The sequence below is a fragment of the Anolis sagrei genome, chromosome 11 (genome assembly GCF_037176765.1).
Source record: "Anolis sagrei isolate rAnoSag1 chromosome 11, rAnoSag1.mat, whole genome shotgun sequence".
Classification (NCBI taxonomy): Eukaryota; Metazoa; Chordata; class Lepidosauria; order Squamata; family Dactyloidae; genus Anolis; species Anolis sagrei.
The window spans coordinates 17,565,516-17,584,747 of record NC_090031.1 but is presented as its reverse complement, the minus strand read 5'-3'; the positions used below and the strand labels follow the sequence as shown (position 1 = coordinate 17,584,747).

Here is a 19,232-nt window from a genome sequence, read left to right as displayed (position 1 = left end):
GAGTCCATTGGTGCAGCAGAAAACACAGCCATTCCCTCCTCAATAGGACTTCCTTTCCAATATTTATTATTATTATTATTATTATTATTATTATTATTATTATTATTATTATTAGAAACACAACAAGATGAGTCCACAGCAGACACTCTGCTGGCTGTTGTATTGGATCACACGTCGGACACTTCCCAAGTGTCTAGGACTGTGTGATGTATTGGCAAATAATGCGTGCAGATCCCAGTAAGAAGGCGAGGAAGGTCCACGGTGCTTGAATGAAGGACCTTCCTCCTCTCCTTCCCTTCCCTTCTTTCCTCCCTTTCCTTCCTTCCTTCCTTTCCTTTTCTTCCTTCCTTCTCCTTCCTTTCCTTCTTTCCCTCCTTCCCTTCCTTCCTGTCCCTCCTTCCTTCTTCTTTTCCTTCTTTTCCTTCCTTCCTCCCTCCCTTTCCTCCTTCTTTTCCTTTCTTCATTTCCTTCCCCTTCATTTCCTTCCCTCCTTTCTTCATCCCCCTCCTTTCTTTCCCTCCTTCCTCCCTCCTTCCTTCCTCCCTCCCTTCCTGTCCCTCCTTCCTTCCTTCTTCCTTTCCTTCTTTCTAAGATATAAATACAATATTAAATGGAAGGGACAGTCAAGAAGTAACAAGAGAAGGAGGGAAAGGGGGAAGGAAGGAAGGAGAGAAACAGAGAGGGAAAGAAGGAAAGAAAAAAGATAGAGAAGCAAGGAAGGAGAGAAGGAAATAAAAAAGTGAAAGGAAAAAGAGAGGGAAGGAAGGAGAGAAGGAACAAAAGATAGGGAAAGAAGGAAGGAAAGATGTAACCAAAGAGCGAAGAAAGGGTGGAAAGAAACAGGTAGAGATAGAAGAAAGATGAGAGATAGGGAAAGAAAAAGAGGAAAGGAAGAAAAGAGGGAAGGAAGGAGAGAAAGAGGGAGGGAAGGTTGGCCACAGCAAGTACTAAAATAAATATAGTGTCCCTACTTTGTGGATTTTCACTTTTTGTGGGCCGTCCTGGAACATAACACCCACACACAATAAGTGAGCGAATACTGTATATAATTACACTACAGTATATATTATATTGAGGAGCCCCCAGTGGCGCAGTGGGTTAAAGCACTGAGCTGCTGAGCTTGTTGATCGAAAGGTCGCAGGTTCGATTCCGGGGAGCGGCGTGAGCTTCCGCTGTCAGCCCTAGCTTCTGCCAACCTAGCAGTTCGAAAACTTGCAAATGTGAGTAGATCAATAGGTACCGCTCCGGCGGGAAGGTAACTGCGCTCCATGCAGTCATGCTGGCCACATGACCTTGGAGGTGTCTACGGACAACGCTGGCTCTTCAGCTTAGAAATGGAGATGAGCACCACACCCCAGAGTCAGACATGACTGGACTTAATGTCAGGGGACTACCTTTACCTTTACTATATATTGTATTGCGACATTATTATATGTGTATGTATATGTATGTATACATATATGTGTATGGCTGGAATTACAGTTCAGAAAGGTCCCTGTTCTGACATGCATACAAATTCATCTTAAGAACAAACCTACAGAATTGATGTTCTTAACTTGGAGGCTGCCTGTCGGAGGAAATCCTTCCTGAACTACTCACAACATCAGCACAGTTTTGCACCTGAATGGCTGATATAACCATCAATTGACAAGGTCACTTTGATGCACGAACGCACACTCCGCTGCTGGAATGTGATTTCCGCCAAGGCGGGTGGGCGGGAGGGAGGCATCAGCCCCAGCTGTCGGCGGTGACCCTTCCCTCGCAAAGGCAGACTTGCCGGATGTTCTGTTTCTGCTTACGGAGAGAAAGCGGGGACGTCAGCGCTCCTGTGACCTTGTGGCTTTGGGCAGGTTTCCTCCTGGCTTTTCCTCTCCCTTTTTTTGACTTTCTCTCTGTTGCAGCCTGGTCAGATTCTGAATGCTCAGAAGATGAGGAAAGGGATGCTGGAATAGCTTCAGAGGACTATAGAAGTCGCCTGAAGATAGTCCTTCTGGTCGATCGTAAACCGGACCGGGGTATAGGGTGGCAACCTGTGCTGGACGGGGTTACACTCCCCCTGAAGTCACAGGTCCGCAGTTTGGGTGTCCTCCTGGACTCATCACTTACCCTTGAAGTTCAGGTGTCGGTGGTGGCCGGAAGGGCCTTTGCACAATTAAGACTCGTGCGCCAACTGTGACTGTACCTCGTGAAGACGGATCTGGCCAGGGTGGTCCATGCCTTAGTCACCTCCAGATTGGACTACTGTAATGCACTCTATGTGGGGCTGTCCCTGAAAACGGCCCGGAAATTCCAACTGGTCCAACGGGAAGCAGCCAGGTTGTTAACTGGTGCTCCTTACAGGGAGAGGTCAACCCTCCTGTTTAAGGAGCTCCGTTGGCTGCAGTTCATTTTCTGGTCCCAATTCAAGGTGCAGGTGCTTACCTACAAAGCCCTAAACGGTTTGAGACCTGACTACCTGCGTGACCGCATCTCTGCATACAAACCTACACGAACTCTTCAATCATCCGGAGAGGCCCTGCTCATGATCCCATCTGCATCACAAGCACGTTTGGTGGGGACGAGGGACAGGGCCTTCTCGGTGGTGGCCCCTCGACTCTGGAACTCTCTCCTCAAGGACATCAGACAAGGCCCAATGTTGGCAGTCTTTAGGAAGCGCTTGAAGACGTGGTTGTTCCAGTGTGCCTTCCCAGAATAGGAAACTCCAAGTATCATGTCCCAATGCACTTTACCAGAGATTTAAGATTGTCTGCACACTGCATGTATCGCCAAAATCACCCATTTCACCTGTCATGTCCAGCATTTTTAATTTTTTTAATCATTACATTACGCCCGGCCATAGTTTTTAATTGCGTCATGGTGTTATTGTTTAATGTTTATTGCTATCGTTTAATGTTTATTGCTTTGTTTTATGAGTTTATTTATTGTTGTATTTGTTATGTTGTTGTTTTGCTGATGTATTTGGCCTCGGCCTCTTGTAAGCCGCACCGAGTCCTTCGGGAGATGTTAGCGGGGTATAAATAAAGGTTTATTGTTATTATTATTATTATTATTATTATTATTATTATTAGTTGTTCTGGAATCTTCTAGTAGTTCCCCTGAGACTGGAGAAAGCAATATCAGTTCTCATGAGAACTTGCCAGAAGTGCTGGCTTAGAGAAATGTGGGAGATGAATGTTTGTCTAGCTCGAGTTGCTTTGAACTTTGGAGGCAGAACATACAACAGAGATGGACTCGCTTTCTCCAGAGGAGGAAAGCAGGTGTGTGAGAAATGATGTTATGGGAGGGATTGAGGCCTTTTAAAGTGGTTCCTTCTGGTACAATTCTTTGTGAGAGCAATGTTGCATTCAGGGAAACAGCTCTCAGTTTTTGATCCTATGTTTTCGGAATTAGTGAATTCAAGTTTCTGAGTGTATTCTTGCTTCTAGTTAATGTGTGGCATAGGTTGCCTGCATTGGATCTTTCTTGTTTATGTGGATTTACTCTGGAAAAAAGGATTTTGGACTCTTGGCTGTCTTGGAAATAACATTTTGAACTTTGATTCTCTGTTTTGACTTTGCTTATTTATTATTGTTGTTGTTCATTCGTTGAGTCGTCTCCGACTCTTCGTGACCTCATGGACCAGCCGACGCCAGAGCTCCCTGTCGGCCGTCACCACCCCCAGCTCCTTCAAGGTCAGTCCAGTCACTTCAAGGATGCCATCCATCCATCTTGCCCTTGGTCAGCCCCTCTTCCTTTTACCTTCCACTTTCCCCAGCATAATTGTCTTCTCTAGGCTTTCCTGTCTCCTCATGATGTGGCCAAAGTACTTCAACTTTGTCTCTAGTATCCTTCCCTCCAGTGAGCAGTCGGGCTTGATTTCCTGGAGGATGGACTGGTTGGATCTTCTCGCAGTCCAAGGCACTCTCAGCACTTTCCTCCAACACCACAGCTCAAAAGCATCTATTTATATAAATATAAATATTATATATATTGCTTATATATATATATATATATATATACTATATATATATATATAAAATAAACTTCTACTGGACAGAGTGTGATTCATGTTGAAAAGGTGTTTCAGGGCTCTAGTGAACACTCTCTCCCTTCCTTCTCTTCCAGACTTGGCTCCGGAGTTACATCAAGCTGTTCCAGGCGCCCTGCCAGCGCTGTGGGAAATTTCTCCAAGATGGCCTGCCTCCCACCTGGAGAGACTTCCGCACCTTGGAGGCCTTCCATGACACTTGCCGGCAGTAAATCGAGGGATTTCCCCCCCAATATGTGGGTAAAATTGTGGGTCACGTTGTGTAAGGACCATTACCGTGTGGAAGCTTCAACTAACGGGACCATTCCGCAATCCGGACATTGACTTTCTGCCACAAGGAGAGCCTTTTCGAGGGAATTGACTCCAAGTATTGACACTCTTTGGAATCCTGGCCTCTTTTATGACGCTGAATTCGACTTGGTCCCATTGAACCGAAAGGAGAGCATGAGGAGCAGAGAGGAGAAGGTCTGGAAAACAGTTTTTTTCCAGTCTTTCCCAGATTTTTTTTCTTTGTTTTCTTTTCATCCCCCCCCCCCCCCCATTTTTCCCATTTTTTATTTATTTGTTTTTTTCCAGGTCTTCCTGCTTCTAATGGGGAATAGAGATGGGAAGGCCTGGAAAACAGGATTTTTCCTATTTTTCTCAGTTATTTCCCAGTCATCCACCTCCCCATTTTTTCCAGGTTTTTTTTTCCAATTTCCCCCCATTTTTCCAAGGCCTTCCCTTGCCCTAATGGGGAATAAGAACGTGAAGGCTTGGAAAAGTTTTTTTTTTATTTTTTTCCTCATTTTTCCCCATTTTTTCAGAGGTCTCCCCCCACCCCCCATGTTTCCTTTTTTTCATTTTTTCCTGGTTTTTTTCTTAGTTTTTTCCCTTGTCTTTTTCAGTTCTATTTTTCAATTTTTCCCATCCCCCTCCCCCATTTTTCTGGGTTATGCCCCAGGCCTTCCCACCTCTAATGAGGAATAAAGATGGGAATGTCAGGAAAACAGTTTTTTTTCTGGGTGTTTTTTTGTTGTTGTTCTTTGTTGTCGTCATCGTCGTCCGCCCCCCCCCCCCCCCGTTTTCCTTCCAATTATTTTGTTTTTCCTTGCTTTCCCCCATTTCTTCCAGTTTTTCTCCCCGCCTTCCCATTTCTAATGGGAAAGAAAGATGAAAAGGCCTTGAAAATTTTTTTTCCTGTTTTTCCCGTTTTTTCTGGGTTTTTTCTTTATTTTCCCCCAATTTTTATCCCCCTCCCATTTCCCCCACAATATTTCTGGGGGTTTTCCAGGCCTTCCCATCTCTAATGGGAAATTAGAGTTTTTTCCCAGGTTTCTCTTTTTTCAGTTTTCTCCCTGTTTTTCCCCCTCGATTTTTTTGCTTTGTTTTTTTTCCCAATCTTTTCCCGCCCGTTTTTTCCCCAGTTTTTCCCCACGTCTTCCCACATCTAATAGGGAGCTTCCCCAAAAGGTGGTCTTTCAATGCTGGAGTGCTCCGTTGCACTTGTCCGACAGCTGCTTCTTAAGGAAACGCACCCAAATTGTGATTACAATTACTATTTTTACTTGTTATGAATTATACTTAAAAGGGGGCGGGCCTTGGTGGTTTTCTTCTTGCAGAGGAGTCTCTCTGCAGTCGTCCCATTCAATAAAACAGTGATGTTTGCACCACTGCAAACAGCGTGGTGTGCCTCTACTTTGTCTCCGTCTTTCCTTACTGTTTCGCAAAATACATATTAAAAATGTGTCAAATTTATCCCTATGGATGCTCTCTTGAGAAACAATACATGGTAGTGTTTTTATGTTGTGGGTTCCAGGAGCCCAAGGTTTTAATCCCTCCTTGATTACATGGGAACTGAGTCACACTCTCTCAACCTCAGCAGCTCAGCAGTTTAACCCACTACACCACCAGGGGCCCCTAGCCTGATACATACATACATATAAAATATTTTAACAATAATTAGTAATATTAATCATACATATATTATTTATTTATTTATTTATTTATTTATTTATTTAGAAGATTTCTATACTGGCCTTCTCAACCTCGACGAGGGGCTCAAGTCGGTTTACAGTGCATATCAAATACAATCATATAAAACAGCAAATACAAATCATTACATATTAAAATAGTACAACTCAGTACAATAAAAACATCATCATAACATCATTACAGTTTCCTACACCAAATCGTCAATCCAGTCATGATCATAATCATATTCATAGTCACAGTTCATCATAATTCATCACAGGGAAGGTTCTAGGTTCAGTCTTTGAATGCCGCATTCCAGAGCCATGTTTTTAATGATTTCCTGAACGTCAGGAGGGAGGGGGCAGATCTAACCTCTAGTGGGAGGGAGTTCCAAAGCCGGGGAGCCACCACCAAGAAGGCCCTGTCTCTCGTCCCCACCAGCCGTGATTGTGAGGGTGGTGGGACCGAGAGCAGAGCCCCCCCCCCCCCCGGAAGATCTTAATAGCCTTGATGGTTCATAGGGGAGAATCCGTTTGGACAGGTAAACTGGGCCAGAGCCGTTTAGGGCTTTATAGGTCAACACCAGCACTTTGAATTGTGCCCGGAAGCTGATCAGCAGCCAGTGGAGCTGGCGTAGCAGAGGGGTCGTATGGTCTCTGTACCCTGCTCCTGTTAGCAATCTGGCTGCCGCGCGTTGGACTGATTGAAGCTTCCGGGCAGTCTTCAGAGGCAACCCCATGTAGAGAGCGTTGCAGTAGTCTAAACGGGATGTAACCAGAGCATGGACTACCGTGGCCAAGTCAGACTTCCCAAGGTATGGACGCAGCTGGCGCACGACTTTTAATTGTGCAAAAGCTCCCCTGACCACCGCCGAGACCTGGGATTCCAGGCTCAGCGATGAGTCCTGGGTCACTCCCAAGCTGCAAACCTGCGCCTTCAGGGGGAGTGTAACCCCGTCCAACACAGGCTGTAACCCTATGCCCTGTTCGGCCTTTCGACTGACCAGGAGTACCTCTGTAGTAGTAGTAATATTATTATTGATTTGCAGTAACAATTAGTATTAACCCCATTATACAATATTATTAGTAAAATTATTAATAATTAGTAATAATCATTAATAAAATATTATATATTTGTAATAATAACATTAATTATTAATAGTGGTTAGTATTAATCCCTATTACTATTATATTTATTTGCAGGACATCATCATCATCATTCGCATCTCCATTTGCAGGACAGAAGGAGGAATTCGTGGAGGAGAAAGCAAGGAACCCTAGAGAGATAGATGGATAGATAGATAGACAGAAGAGGTGTGTGTTTGGTGCAGATGTATTCAGGAGCTGTAACTATTTGGATGTATTCAGGAGTCATAAGTTATTCGGATGTATTCAGGAGTCGTAAGTTATTTGTATGTATTCAGGAGGTGTAAGTTATTTGTATGTATTCAGGAGTCGTAAGTTATTTGGTTGTATTCAGGAGTCTGGTCTAGGGGATGCTGGGAGCTGTAGTCCGGAAGAGAGTGTGGATATGCACCCCCTTGGAGGAGGCTGCTGAGCGAGGATCCCAATGCTGCCTGCAACTTGCTTCTGTCCGAACTTTCTTTAATTCCCAGCGTCAGGTTTTAATTAGAGGCCCAGGCTTGTCAAGGCCTGCCTGCCTGTGAGTGAGGACCTGGGCACACGTTCTATTATCGACCCGCCGCCTCCTGCGCTGGGATTTAATCTATCAATGGCCCCCTTGGGAGAAAAAGAGAGGAGGGGGGGAAAGGGAGGCTTCGATTGTGGAGAGATGGCTTGGTCATCCCCAGGATCTTGCAAAGGAAAAGATGCATTCCTTTCGCCAGAGGAAAGCCTTGCCAATCCTCTTGGAAGCCCCAAAAAGGACTTCCGAGCCTGCACGGACATCTGCCAGGAGTGCTTTAATTGTGCTTTTTTCTGCTAGGCAGAAGGAAGAGGGTTGGACTATATGGCCTCTTCCAACTCTAGGAGTCTTGTCAACCATACCTTAGTCCAGTGATGGGCAACCTTTCGAGCTTGGTGTGTCAAAATTTGCCAAAAACCTGAGCATAACTTGAGTGGAGTGTCAACTTTGAGAAAAAATAAAGGTAATTTTGCAATATTTATAGTTTAAATAAGAAAAATGTATATTCCATGCTGAGTTATGGAGTGAACAATGCTCAAAAATGCAGATGTTAAATTTAAGGATGGAATTAGATTGGCTCTTATAAGGTGTACTTCTCTGTATGCGGCCACATGTGGCCGCGTGTCATCAAAAATAGCCATGTGTGTCAGTGCTGACACGCGTATCATAGGTTCACCATCACGGCCTTTGTTCTTATCTATATATATATATATATAAATACTTTGTGCATAATGAGTGCCCTAAAAACAAAAGAACCAATGAACAAAATCACACCAAATTTGGCATCAAAACATCTCACAACACAAGGAGTGACCATCACTCAAAAAATTATAATTTTGTTATTTGGGAGTTGTAGTTGCTGGGATTGATAGTTCACCTACAATCAAAGAGCATTCTGAACTCCATCAACGATGGAATTGAACCCAACTTGGCACACAGAACTCCCATGACCAACAGAAAATACTGGAAGAGTTTGGTGGGCACTGACCTTGAGTTTGGGAGTTGTAGTTCGCCTACATCCAGAGAGCACTGTGGACTCAAACAATGATGAATATGGACCAAAATTGGCACAAGCACTCAATACACCCAAATATGAACACAGATGAAGTTTGGAGGAAATAGACCTTGACATTTGGGAGTTGTAGTTACTGGGATTTATAGTTCACCTACAATCAAGGAGCATTCTGAACCCCACCAACAATGGAATTTAACTAAACCTGGCACACAGTTCTCCCATGACCAACAGAAAATACTGGAAGGGTTTGGAAGGGAGTGTCCTTTGGTTTTGGAGTTGTAGTTCACCTACATTCAGAGATCACTGTAGACTCAAACAATGATGGATCTGGACCAAATACACGAATACTCAATATGCGCAAATGTGAACACTGGTGGAGTTTGGGGAAAATAGAATATTGACATTTGGGAGTTGTAGTTGCTGGGATTTATAGTTCACCTACAATCACAGAGCATTCTGAACCCCACCAATGATAGCATTGGGCCAAACCTCCCACACAGAACCCCCATGTGGGCCACAGCAGCGCGTGGCAGGGAATGGCTAGTACATTCGAATGGGCTTCAGAGGAAAAGGAGTTTTGTTGTACTTTGTGCCTATAAAGAAATCACAACAAAATTTCTATTATTATTATTATTATTATTATTATTATTATTATTATTATTACTATTACTATTATTATTAGCAACACACCTAACAAGGCCGGATTGCTAATAATAATAATAATAATGTAGGAAATTTAGGTACCTCTTATGCGGGGAGGCTAATTTAACTAGTGTACGACGCCATAAAACTCCAGCAGCGTGCAAAAGAATGAAGAAGTACTCCATCAGTGTCACAAGTGGATGGTGAAACGACAGCTCCCCCGGTGGCTGGAATTCAAAGGGCATACCCTCATATAGCTGGAAAGTTAAATAGCCTCTGTGTCTCTGTCTATATATGTTGTGTGTCTAAATGGCATTGAATGTTTGCCATGCATATGTGCATTGTGATCCGCCCTGAGTCCCCTTCAAGGTGAGAAGAGCGGAATATAAATACTGCAAATTATTATATTGTATTGGGTTGTTGTAGGTTTTTCCGGGCTATATGGCCATGTTCTGGAGGCAATTTTTCTCCTGACGTTTCGCCTGCATCTATGGCAAGCATCCTCAGAGGTAGTGAGGTCTGTTGGAAGTAGGGAAAATGGGTTTATATATCTGTGGAATGACCAGGGTAATGTTTCAGCTGATCACCTTGATTTGCATTCAATGGCCTGGAAGCGGCTGGGGGGAATCTCTTGTTGAGAGTGAATTGATGTGCCTGATTGTTTACTCTCTGTTGTTTAGCTGTTGTAATTTTTGAGTTTTTTAATACGGTAGCCAGATTTTGATCATCTTCATGGTTTCCTCCTTTCTGTTGAAATTGTCCACATGCTTGTGGATTTTATTATATTGTATTATTTTGGGCTTGGCCTCATTTTAGCCGCCCTGAGTTTCCTTTTGAGAGATGGTGGTGGGTTATAAATAAAGTGTATTATTATTATTATTATTATTATTATTATTATTATACACTTTATTCATCCTCAAAGGGGACTCAGGGCGGATCACAATGCACATATACATGGCATCTTTCCCTGTTTGTTTGTTTCCATCCTCCTTTCCTCTTTCCCTCCCTCCCACCTTCTTTCCTTCCTTCAGTCTTTATTTATTTATGATTATTATGATTATGATTATTATTAAATTAATAAATAAATAAAGACTGAAGGAAGGAAAGAAGGTGGGAGGGAGGGAAAGAGGAAAGGAGGATGGAAACAAACAGGGAAAGAAGGAAGGAAAGATAGAGGTAGAGAAGGAAGGAAGGAAGGAAAAAATACATTTATCAGAAGCCAACCTTTTCTTTCATTACCATTAAATTACACATGGCCACAGCAAGGCATGGCCAGGTACAGCTAGTAGTAGTAGTAGTAGTAGTAGTAGTAATAACGGTGCCTCTGTTTCAAAGCCCACAGCCTGCTGCTGTTCTGATGCCAGGCCGGCTTTTTGCTGAGTTGGCCTTCCATCCGATCGAAGGCTGGCCTTTTGATATCGAGAAGCCGGCTAATGGAAGGGAAAGCTGCGCCGTCATCGAAATCCGGCTGCAAATAGTGGGCTCAGCACAAAAAAGGTCCATGCAGGGGTCAAGGGTCCAACCATTAGGCCACACTGTCTCTTTAAGAGATGGGCCACAGCTTTCCTTTGAGGCTGAGAGAGTGTGGCTCACCCCTGTCCACTCTGTGGGACTCAACCCCCGGTCAATAGAATCATGGTCCAGAGCTCAAACCATTAGGCTCACTATTATTACTATTACTTTCTCCCGAAGGAGACTCAGAGCACCTATGTCTCTGTTGTTGTTGTTGTTTATTTATACCCTGCTTTATCTCCCCCAAAGGGGACTCAGAGCAGCAATGTATCTGTTGTTGTTTGTTTGTTTGTTTATACCACGCTTTATCTCCCTCAAAGGAGACTCAGACTACGTATGTCTCTGTTGTTGTTGTTATTGTTGTTGTTATTTATTTATACCCCTCTTTATCTCCCCCAAAGGGGACTCAGAATAGCAATGTATCTGTTGTTTGTTTGTTTGTTTGTTTGTTTGTTTATACCACGCTTTATCTCCCTCAAAGGAGACTCAGACTACGTATGTCTCTGTTGTTGTTGTTATTGTTGTTGTTATTTATTTATACCCCTCTTTATCTCCCCCAAAGGGGACTCAGAATAGCAATGTATCTGTTGTTTTTGTTGTTGTTGTTGTCTATTTATGCTTTATCTCCCCCAAAGGGCGCTCAGAGCAGCAGTGTATCTATTGTTGTTGTTGTTGTTTATTGATACCCCGCTTTATCTCCCCAAAGTGGACTCAGAGCAGCAATGTATCTATTGTTGTCATTGTCGTTGTTTATTTATCCCTGCTTTATCTCCCCCAAAGGGGACACACACCAGCAATGTATATATTGTTGTTGTTTATTTATCTCCCCACTTTATCTCCCCAAAGGAGACTCAAAGCAGCAATGTATCTGTTGGCGTTGTTGTTGTTTGTTTATACCTCACTTTATCTCCCCCAAAGGGGACTCAGACCAGCAATGTATATATTGTTGTTGTTTATTTATACCCCACTTTATCTCCCCAAAGGAGACTCAGAGCAGCAATGTATCTGTTGTTGTTGTTTATTTATTTATACCCTGCTTTATCTCTCCCAAAGTGGACTCAGAGCAGCAATGTATCTATTGTTGTAATTGTTGTTGTCGTTGTTTATTTATCCCTGCTTTATTTCCCCCAAAGGGGACTCAGAGCGGCAATGTATCTATTATTGTTGTCATTGTTTATTGATACTCTGCTTTATCTCTCCCAAAGCGGACTCAGAGCAGCAATGTATCTGTTGTTGTTGTTGTTTGTTTGTTTATTTATACCCCACTTTATCCCTCCCAAAGGAGACTCAGAATGACAATGTCTCTATTGTTGTTGTTATTGTTTGTTTATACTCTACTTTATCTCCCCCAAAGGGGACTCAGAGCAGCAATGTATCTGTTGTTGTTGTTTATTTATTTATTTATTTATTTATTTATTTATACCCCACTTTATCTCTCCCAAAGGAGACTCAGAACGACAATGTCTCTATTGTTGTTGTTATTGTTTATTTATACTCTGCTTTATCTCCCCCAAGGGGACTCAGAGCAGCGATGTATCTGTTGTTGTTGTTGTTGTTGTTGTTTATTGATACCCCGCTTTATCTCTCCCAAAGCAGACTCAGAACAGCAATGTGTCTGTTGTTGTCGTTGTTCGTTTATACTCCGCTTTATCTCCCCTAAAGAGGATTCAGAGCAGCAATGTATCTATTGTTGTTGTTGTTGTTGTTGTTTATTTATGCTGTATCTCCCCCAAAGGGCGCTCAGAGCAGCAATGTTGCTGTTGTTGTTGTTGTTGTTGTTGTTGTTTATTGATATCCCACTTTAACACCCCCAAAAGGAACTCAGAACTGCAATGTATCTGTTGTTGTTGCTGCTGCTGCTGCTGCTTCTTTAAGCTTTATCTCCCCCAAAGGGGACTCAGTGGCAATGTATCTATTATTGTTGTTGTTGTTGTTGTTGTTGTTTATTTAGACCCCCTCTATCTCCCCCAAAGGAGACTCAGAACCACAAAGTATGTATTGTTGTTGTTGTTGTTGTTGTTGCTTATTTATACCCCACTTTATCTCCCCCAAAGGGGAATCAGTGGCAATGTATCTTATTGTTGTTGTTGTTGTTTATTTATACCCCGCTTTATCTCCCCCAAAGGGGACTCAGTGGCAATGTATCTATTGTTGTTGTTGTTGTTTATTTATACCCCCTCTATCTCCCCCAAAGGGGACTCAGTGGCAATGTATCTTGTTGTTGTTGTTGTTGTTCTTGTTGTTGTTGTTGTTTATTTATACCCCCTCTATCTACCCCAAAGGGGACTCAGTGGCAATGTATCTATGGTTGTTGTTGTTGTTTATTTATACCCCCTATATCTCCCCCAAAGGGGACTCAGTGGCAATGTATCTGTTGTTGTTGTTGTTGTTGTTGCTTATTTATACTCCGCTTTATCTCCCCCAAAGGGGACTCAGAGCGGAAATGTATATATTGTTGCTGTTGTTGTTTATTTATACCCCGATTTATCTCCCCCAAAGGGGACTCAGTGGCAATGTATCTATTGTTGTTGTTGTTGTTGTTTATTTATACCCCCTCTATCTCCCCCAAAGGGGACTCAGAACTGCAATGTATCTGTTGTTGTTGTTGTTGCTTATTTATACCCTGCTTTATCTCCCCCAAAGGGGACTCAGATTAGCAGTGTATCCATTATTATTATTATTATTATTATTATTATTATTATTATTATGTTTGTTATGTTTATTATTATGTTAATTTATACCAAGCTTTAAGACTGGTATAAGCATTAAGGCTGAGAGAGTGTGATGAAGTTCACCTGATGGGGAATCAAACCCTGTCCTCAATGCAAAACTACGTCTTTGGAAAAGGAAGCGGGGGGCGCATTTAGGAAGGAAGCCTAATCAATGGGAGCAAAATCCATAACCGGTCGATGGCCCTAATAATTACCGCGAATGCTTGAATAATGCATGGTGTCTGGCTTTACATGCTGAGCATGGGCTTTCAATCATTTATGACGAAAATGAGAAAATGGGTTACGGAGTCATCCCCGAGGCTTCGGGATGCGTGTGAGTCAGATGAGAGTGTGTTTCCATCACCCACGGAACAAGACAAAATCAGTTCAAGAACATTAAGATTCTATAAGATGTAATATTATATATTATTAGTGTTATTCTGTTATTATTATATATCTATACAGGCATCCACGAGTTACAAACATCCGATTACAAACGACTGTAAGTTAAGAACAATGGGGCTGAGACCACAGGAAGTGAGAAGCATCTCCCTCTAAGAATAGAAAATTGTGGCGTAATGTAAAATAAACTACGTGTACAAACAGATGTGGCACTGTGGCATGAAGCTGGGCCCATAACCTGTGGCGGTATGTAAAATAAATGACGTGTAGTTCACATTAATCAGCCCACACACTGCCTTGCCAGAGAAAGAGAATATTTCACACATATTATGAACAGTAAAGAACAAGTAGTTTACTCTTCTTAGTTCAGAACAACATATGTACAGTGTGATCAGTTGCATCAACTCACATAATGTCCTTTTATGAGAGATTTAAAATAGTCTGTCTTTGTTCATCCTTCAGCAACTCATGAAGCAATATCACGCTCCAAACACTGTTTCTCTCTGCTTCTCTCTTCAAAAAGTCTCTCTCTAAGCATTTACATAGCCCAAGCCTGAACAAAAATGTAACGGTGTCCAAAAGTCCCAGGCTCAGCCAGCTCCCCCAGCCAATCAACTTCATGCATTGTAATTTTACAGTTCACACACATAAACTGATTTCTTGCATCCTCCAACTAAATTGCTATCGAAAGAGAGATAGATGGCTGGAGTTACACTTCAGAAAATGTCCCTGTCCCAACTTACAAACATGATTCAACTTAAGAACAAGGCGAGAGAGCTGGACCAAAATGAACAGCATAGGGCAGGTATAGGCAAACTCAGGCCCGGGTGCTGGATGTGGCCACTTGGGCTCTTTTCTCATGCCCTCTTCTTTCTCACCATCCTATCCTTCCTTCATTCTTTTCCTTCCTCCTTTCCTTCCTCTTTCTCCTTCCCTTCCACCCTTTTTGTCTTTCTTTCCTTCCTTCCCTTTTGTCTTTCCTTCCTTCTCTTTCCTTTATCCTTCCCTTCCTTCCATCCTTCTCTTCCTCCCTCCCTTCCTCTTTTCCTTTCCTCCTTCCCTTTCATCCTTTCTTCCTTCGCTTATGTCTTTCCTTCCTTCCCTCTTTGCTCCCTCCTTCCCTCCCTCATTCTCCCTTCATCCTTCCTTTCCAACCTTTTGACCTTCCTTTCCTTTCATCCTTCCCTCCCTTCTTTCCTTCCTTCCTTTTTGCCTTTCCTTTCCTCCCTCTGTCTTTCTCTTTCCACCCTTCCCTTTCATCCTTCCTTCCTTCTTTCTCTTTCCTTCCTCTTTCCCTTTCATCTTTCCAAGGAAACCACCTCTCCCTGACCCTGGAAAGGAGGAAATCTTCAGTTGAAAAAGACCCTTATCAAAAGACACTATTTGCATGGACAATAACAAAGGACCGTGACCTCTGTCCTCGGAGTTGGCCCCCCAGAGGAAGTGGTCACTTGCCATTTATGATCATATCTCAATAGGACAAAGGAAGCCTTTGGAAAGCCACACTTTGTCCTAATCTGTTACTGATTCAACTTTTATCCACTGAAACCACAGCCAAAATTCCCTCATTGTTGCTGTCTCTCAGCACTGGAAAAATCTTGCCAGCCATCAACATTTATTGCAGCCACTCAAAGACAATAGAAAAGGATGGCTCGCCAAGCCCCCCCCCCTCCCCCCGGGCTCGCTGAATCATAGAATCAAAGAGTTGGAAGAGACCTCATGGGCCATCCAGTCCAACCCCTGCCAAGAAGCAGGAATATTGCATTCAAATCACCCCTGACAGATGGCCATCCAGCCTCTGTTTAAAAGCTTCCAAAGAAGGAGCCTCCACCACACTCCGGGGCAGAGAGTTCCACTGCTGAACGGCTCTCACAGTCAGGAAATTCTTCCTCATGTTCAGATGAAATCTCCTCTCTTGTAGTTTGAAGCCATTGTTCCACGTCCTAAAAAAACAAGCTTGCTCCCTCCTCCCTGTAGCTTCCTCTCACATATTTATACATGGCTATCATATCTCCTCTCAGCCTTCTCTTCTTCAGGCTAAACATGCCCAGCTCCTTAAGCCGCTCCTCATAGGGCTTGTTCTCCAGACCCTTGATCATTTTAGTCGCCCTCCTCTGGACACATTCCAGCTTGTCAATATCTCTCTTGAATTGTGGTGCCCAGAATTGGACACAATATTCCAGGTAATGTGGTCTAACCAAAGCAGAATAGAGGGGTAGCATGACTTCCCTAGATCTAGACACTATGCTCCTATTGATGCAGGCCAAAATCCCATTGGCTTTTTTTGCCGCCACATCACATTCCTGGCTCATGTTTAACTTGTTGTCCACGAGGCTATTTGTTTGAATTCTTCTTTGGTGATTTCTCCCTTTTTCCACTTCTTGTGCATGTCTCTTTTGTGTCTTAGCACAGTTAGAAGTTCTTTGGACATTCATTCTGGCTTCTTTGCACTTGTCCTATTTTTTCTCTTTGTTGGCATGGTTTGCAATTGCTCCTTGAGTATTTCATTGTTGAGAAATTCCCATCCATCCGTAACTCCCTTGTCTTTTAGTATCTGTGTCCACGGAATGCTGCTCAGTGTTTCCTTCATTTTTTGGAAATCAGCTCTCCTAAAGTCCAAAATGCGGGTTTGACTTGTCTTAGTTTCGGCCTTCCTTTGTACCTCAAATTGCAGGAGCAATATTCCAGGTGTGGTCTAACCAAAGCAGAATAGAGGGGTAGCATTACTTCTCTGGACCTAGACACTATGCTCCTCTTTTTTTTAAAAAAAAATCATCTTTATTGAAAGTTTCCTTTTGTTACATACAGTGTACATGAATTGAAAAAGTGTGGGATAAAAAGAAGGGTAAGAATAAAGGGGTAGAAAAGGGACAGCACCCTAGGATTGTGGATGGAAGATGAGGTATACTTGTTGTTAATATGACGACTGACCACCGTAGTTTTTTAAATATAGTGGTTATTTTAAATGTGTTATTGTAATTATGAACTATGATATTTTACTGATTGTATGTTTTTATGGCTGTAAACCGGGCTGAGTCCCTCTAAGAGGTGAGAAGCTCGGTATAGAAAACTTTGAAATAATAATAATAATAATAATAATAATAATAATAATAGAAAAGGGAGAGATAAGCAGGAAAACAGAGGTTGGGGAGAAAGGGGGTAAAAGAAAAAAAGAAAAGAAAAAGATGCAGAGATAGAGATAGTAAAGATTTAAAAACAGTGGAGACAGATGGTGTGCGTCTCCCTCATTGACTTCCTTCATATCTTCCAAGTGGGTTTTCCTTTTCTTTCTTCCGTCTGTATTTTCTTTCTATTATCTCTAATACTTACATTGCTATATTTCTGTTTCTTTGGTTTAAGTAATTTCTCACATTTGACACTATGCTCCTCTTGATGCAGGCCAAAATCCCATTGGCTTGGACATTTCCTACTTCCATAATCCTCTCAAAAATACATTGTTTCCCTCTCGTCCCGCCTCCCTCTCTCCTGATTCGTCAGGATGCCGAGGCGGCAGAAGCCCAGTGTAAAGAAGACCGTTTTAATGCCACCTAATGCCACCAAATGTGAAGGTGCGAGTGGTAAAACACCCACTGCCACCTAATCTATGAGGGAAGCCAGGCAACGATCAATATCAACCTAGGAGCTATTTTATAAAGGGACTGTTAATTACAGAAGGCTTTATTTATTTGATAACGTAGCGTTTACTTTCCTGGCTTGACTTTACTATTGCAGGCTGTTCAACTTAGGAGAAACTGTATCAGGCAAGGCTTGAGGAGAACAGTAACAAGTTTATTTTAACAGGAGTATAACATGTTTAACTGTTTCTTCAAAAGAGGCACAAATCTTGATGGTTACATTGGAAAGGTTTCATGAGTAATCTCAGGCACAGACTTCAAAACGTTTCACAGCAGGCACAGCAGGCTTAAACCCAGCCAAACCTTGATTCTTAATTTAGAATCAACAACCCCCTGTAGTTCTCTCACTACCGGGTCCTTCTCTGCAACTACTTTGGTCACCAATTGATTCCCTGAATCCCCACCCTGAGATTCAGTCTTTCCTATTTATTTATTTATTTATTTATTTCATCTACTTATACCCCGCCCTTCTCACCCCGGGGGGGACTCAGGGCGGCTTACAGGAAAGGCACAATTAGATGCCCAAATCACACAACAAACAATACAAAATATAACAATTCAACAATTAAAATAAAACATCAATACCTAATAAAATCATAAAAACTATCTCATGTCAGAGTCCATATATCAGAGTCCATATATCCATTCCATTCCATTGTCCTTGTCTATCGACAGGTCCTTTAGTTAGTTGTCAGCATGGCCAAAAGCTTGGTCCCACATCCAGGTCTTTAGTTTTTTCCTAAACGCTAGAAGGGAAGTCGTCGATCTGATCTCCCCGGGGAGTGAGTTCCACAGGTGAGGGGCCACCACTGAGAAGGCCCTGCTCCTCGTCCCCGCCAGCCTCACTTGTGCCACTGGCGGGGTCGAGAGCAGGGCCTCCCCAGAAGATCTTAAACTTCGAGGTGGGATGTAGAAGGAGATCCGTTCGGACAAATACACTGGGCCGGAACCGTATAGGGTTTTGTTGGTCAAAACCAGCACTTTGAATTGTGCTCGGAATTGGATCAGCAGCCAGTGGAGCTGACGCAACAGGGGGGTGGTGTGCTCCCTGTACGCCGCTCCAGTGAGCAATCTGGCTGCTTCTCGCTGGACTACTTGAAGTTTCCGAGCAGTCTTCAAAGGCAACCCCACGTAGAGTGCGTTGCAGTAATCCAACCAGGATGTGACAAGAGCGTGGACCACCGTGGCCAGATCCGACTTCCCAAGGTACGGGCGCAGCTGGCGCACAAGTTTTAATTGTGCGAAAGCTCTCCCGGCCACTGCTGAGACCTGGGGTTCCAGGCTCAGCGATGAGTCCAGGATCACTCCCAAGCTGCGAACCTGCGTCTTCAGGGGGAGTGTAACCCCGTCTAACACAGGCTGTAACCCTATACCCTGTTCGGCCTTCCGACTGACCAGTAGGACCTCTGTCTTGTCTGGATTCAATTTCAATTTGTTAGCTCTCATCTAGTCCGATACAGCGGCTAAACACCGGTTCAAGGTCTGGACAGCCTCCTTGGTGACAGGTGAGAAGGAGTGACAGATTTGGACATCATCTGCATAGAGATAGCATCTTAGTCCGAAACTCCAAATGATCTCTCCCAGCAGCTTCATGTAGATGTTAAATAACATTGGGGACAAGATTGAACCCTGTGGGACTCCACACAACAACGGTTGTGGGGCCGAACAGGTGTCACCCAATAACACCTTCT

General features: G+C 43.1%; 1 protein-coding gene across 1 annotated transcript in view; it reads left to right on the top strand.

The window, feature by feature from the left end:
* MED27 (mediator complex subunit 27) overlaps positions 1 to 4,724 on the top strand; it is a 192,560-nt gene extending 187,836 nt beyond the window's left edge. The window contains exon 8 of the mRNA XM_060757149.2: positions 4,105 to 4,724. Within this exon, the coding sequence (XP_060613132.1) occupies positions 4,105 to 4,239 (135 nt within the window). The 3' untranslated portion in view covers positions 4,240 to 4,724. The remainder of the gene's footprint in view (positions 1 to 4,104) is intronic.
* The last annotated feature ends 14,508 nt before the right edge of the window (positions 4,725 to 19,232 follow it).